The 4,294-nt window shown below is 44.4% G+C and overlaps 1 protein-coding gene across 1 annotated transcript; it reads right to left on the bottom strand.

Moving 5' to 3' along the window:
- Positions 1-873: 873 nt before the first annotated feature.
- Positions 874-3,395, bottom strand: LOC128439619 (uncharacterized). Its single transcript, XM_053421972.1, has 2 exons — positions 1,804-3,395; positions 874-1,589 (listed from the first exon to the last, which is right to left on the bottom strand). The coding sequence occupies exon 1, from the start codon at positions 3,321-3,323 to the stop codon at positions 1,806-1,808; it is 1,518 nt and encodes a 505-aa protein (XP_053277947.1). The 5' UTR covers positions 3,324-3,395; the 3' UTR covers positions 874-1,589; positions 1,804-1,805.
- Positions 3,396-4,294: the final 899 nt, after the last annotated feature.

Below are 4,294 nucleotides of genomic sequence, written 5' to 3'. Positions count from 1 at the left end.
TGCAAATAGAGCCAAAGGAACGCCTTCATCCCATTCCCTACCGCTGTCCATGATACATTTGCGCAATACTGATTTAAATGTCTGATGCCATCTTTCAAGTGCCCCCTGCGACTCCGGGTGATAAGCACTCGAGATCCTGTGTGATATGGACAGGGATGTTAACACCTGTTCGAAAATACCCGAAAGGAAGTTGGTACCTTGATCGGTTTGCACAATCTTAGGGAGGCCGAAAGTAGAAAAGAACTTGATCAGGGCCCTTACTACTGACTGAGCTGTTATACTCCTAAGAGGGATAGCTTCAGGATACCGGGTAGCTACACACATGATTGTTAACAGGAACTGGTTACCGGATTTCGTTTTCGGCAGCGGGCCAACACAATCAACCAGTACGTGCTCAAACGGTTCCCCTATAGCCGGGACCGGGTGAAGAGGCGCAGGCTTAATAACCTGATTAGGCTTCCCCGTGATCTGACATACATGGCACGTACGGCAAAACAAAGACACATCTCGCTTCAAACCTGGCCAGAAGAAATGTCGCAACACTCTGTCATAGGTTTTTGTAATACCTAGATGACCAGACCAGAGATGTTCATGAGCCAGAGATAACACGGACTGTCGGTACTGTGTAGGCACAACAATTTGAAAGACATTACTCCACTCATTATCAAAATCAGCGCGAGATTTCCATCTCCGCATCAGGAGATCATTTTCTATAAAATAATCCATTACTTTATTTTTAGCGCTCTCTGGAGCAAGAGCCGCAACAAAACACTTCGCTAAAGTGACATCCTCCTTCTGAGCAGCAATAAGACTACTTCGAATCATAGGCAACCAGGCCCGGTTCCAGAACAGAATGCCTTGGGGTGCATCTGAGATTACAGGGGGTGCACCAGTACTATACAAACCAGCTACCCAGCTTCAGTTCAGACTTCGCTTTTTTACACACAGGCCTTTCTACCATAGACAAGCACTTCTGTGTAGTTCTACTGACATGTTGAGACAACAAACAATTACTGTGCTTAAAAGATGGTATCATATCATGTCTTGTGATGTGGAGAACATTTCAGCTGCAACATTTGCTTATTGATATCTTAGATAGCTTTGAATATGAGATAGGTTTTTGATATGTGTGATGTGTGAGTTGTAAAAAAGAACAGAATTCTACACAAAAAAAAAAACATGTGACTGCAATTCAAAAATAACGTTTATTTTTTATAAATTGGGGCAGGATATTTGACATAACAAATAATTTTACATTGCCACTTAAAAATAAAACAGATTTTAGCTGAACAAGGAAAGAACACTTTCAGATTTTGAACTTTGTCCAAAAAGTAATCAGTATAATTCTTAAAGTTAACATAACAGTAAATAAATACAATAAAAAGAAATATGGGTTCTTATGAACATAATACATTTAATACATTAATAAAAGAAGCTGTTGTTGACATATATGAACAAATAATTTTACAATGTCATTCAAATTGTAACAACTACCAGTATGTAGACATCAGGCTGTCAGCAGCCATTTTCTCAAACTGTCCCAGGTTCCAAGACAGGGGCACACTTGATCCACCAGGGGGCACAGGATCCTTGTTGGACAGTCAAAAGTCAAAGGTTAAACTATGTACATAACAAATTGTACATTATTATATTTAATACAAACGAGGTATTCCCCCCTCAGTAGAATAAAATGACTAACATTACCCAACAACTATAGCAGTGTAGGATACATAATCATGTTAAAATAAACATAATACTTGATACAATAAAATCTGAAATGTGATTACAAAAAATATTTCTTACCCTCAGAAGAGCTGCAGCCTCCTTGAAGCTGTGCTGAATCTTCTTAGCAGCGTCTCTTTCCACTCTCCAGTTAACTTCTTGGTGAGGTCCTTCTCCACAGCAATCTGGATGAGACAGGCTTTTCTTTTGTGGAGCATGCTCCTTCTGTGTTCACTGAACACATTTTTGAGAGTTGAAAATGAATTTTCACATGTTGCAGTTGATGCACCGAAGGTAAGGCTCAGCTTGAGTGTTTTTAGCACAGTAGGCATGGCTGCTAGAGGCTCACAGTATCGTATCAAAATGTCCTGTGTAGTCCAGTTTTCATTTGATTTGGCCATTTCGTCCTGCAGAAACTGCTGTGCTACAGCAAACTCAGCTTCCTTCATCTCTGTGCCTGTTAGGTCAAGCAGTGGTCTCACTTTGTTTGTGTTCAGGAAATCTTCACTCCCTGGGTGTAAGGTGCAGAGGGCCTGCACCAGTTGGCTGTTTCTTATGCTGAATCTTGCTTTAATCTCTCCCACTACAGCATCCAATGTACTGAAATACAGTCTTTTACACCCAGTCCTCTCTTCCGCTTCCTTTTGACGGTGACCAACTGTGGTGTCCACCACATAGTCACTCAAGTGGCTCAAATTTCTTGGTCGTTTCTGTGGGGGTGCTGCTGCAGGAGGTTCTGAGGTCTGTCTGTCTTGAGAGAATTTCTCCCAAAATGTGTCAAACTGAGTATCACATCTCAGCTTCTCAACACACGCCAAGGCACTTTGGACCAGTCTGACACCAGTGTAGAGGTCTGTGGATTTGGCTTGGAGTGCAGTGTTGGGAGGATCAAGCAAACTCAATATTTGATGCGTCATGCAGGCAATGAACAGGAAGCTGGGCTGGGTAATGGCCTTCAAAAGCCCTGTGGCCTCCATTCGCACCTCTGCTGCACTGGTTTGGGAGCCTTCGATCCCACGAAGCAAGTGGACAATGTTATCAATTGATTTCAGGATCACCGTCACTGTGGCCAGGTGGCCTGTCCACCGTTGCTCAAGCAACCTCTTCAACTTCTCGCCCGTGTACACTGCAGCCACTGTAGGTTTCTTGAAGTACTTGTAGAGTGAGGTGCATACACTGAAAAAGTTTTCCAGTGCGAAATCAGAAGACATGGCGTGCACCACAACCAAATGCAACTGATGATTAAAGCAGTGTACGTATGGCACCTCTCTCTGCAATTCTTCCTGCACGATTTTCTGCATCCCTCCGTGTACTCCAGACATGACACTTGCCCCATCGTAACACTGACTGAGCACCTTCGCTGTATTTAGCCCAATGTCTCTCAACTGTGCCAAAACCAGCTGAGTCAGAGACTTGGCATCACATTGTTTGGTAGTGGCCATTGAGACAAGTCGCTCCCTTACAGTGTTGCTTGTGTCCACGTAGCGAAGCACTATGGATATATTTTCGCAGCCAGTGGGATCTTTGGTGCCATCAACCTTTAATGTGTACCAAGCCTCTCCTATATCTTTCACTATTTCCTCTGTGATGATTGTTCTCATGATTTCAATAATTTCATTTTGGATGTGATGTGATGTGTATGTGGCATTCGCAGGGATGGTGCTAAAAATCCTAGCAAGGTCCTTGTCCTAAGGGTGTAGTCCATCAATGCAAGAAAAATGCCACTGCCCACCTCACCTCTTGCATCCAAAGCATCATCTGAGCCACGAAAAGGCAGCTGGTTTAAAGCTATAAATTGAATGATGTCAACAATAGCTGCTACATAGGTGCGGTTCCTCTCCAGTTGTGCTGTATTTACAAGTGTGGAGATCTCTGTACCAGTCACACTCCTTGTACGCCTCTCCTTCCACAATGCCACTGACTTCATGTGCTCTTTGCTGGACTCGTGCCTTCCCAGCCCCTTTCCACGTACAAGAGCATGGCGCCAGTTGTTGTAGCCAGTCATGGTGAAAGCATCGGTGCTGTTTTTATTTGACCCAAAGTTTCTGCAGGCATAGCAGAAAATTGAATCTTTCTCACACGAATACTCTAGCCATTCTCTAGCAGCAAACCACGAGCTGCAAAAGGACCGCTTTACCCCACTGTACAGGCGAGTCGGATATGTTTTAAGAAATACCTGGGTAGGCTGTGTTGATCCGAGATCCCCTGGCACTTGCGGGCCGCCAACGGGTGGCAGTGTCGAAGCCGAAGGCTGCTTGTCCGGGAGTGAGGGCGGCGCAGGCAAAGGCAGCGAGTCGGGCAGGATTGAGCTGGCGTTGCTAGTGCTAGCCTCCACAACGGTTATAGAGCTGACGTTGACAGAAGCCAAAGTAACGTCAACTGTTCCGGCTGCCGCGTGACCCACATTGTCTCCATCCTCCTCCCTGCTCCGGTTAATGTCTTCTGCTGTGTTCTTTTTTAACCATTTTCGGATATCCATTCCTAAATGGATATCCAACGGATATATAACTGTTGCTGCCGAAGAAGTTCAACGTCACTACCGTGCGCGCTATAGATATACTATGGGTGCGTG

This window comes from Pleuronectes platessa, chromosome 5, assembly GCF_947347685.1.
Source record: "Pleuronectes platessa chromosome 5, fPlePla1.1, whole genome shotgun sequence".
Classification (NCBI taxonomy): domain Eukaryota; kingdom Metazoa; phylum Chordata; class Actinopteri; order Pleuronectiformes; family Pleuronectidae; genus Pleuronectes; species Pleuronectes platessa.
This window is presented reverse-complemented; position numbering and strand designations above follow the sequence as displayed.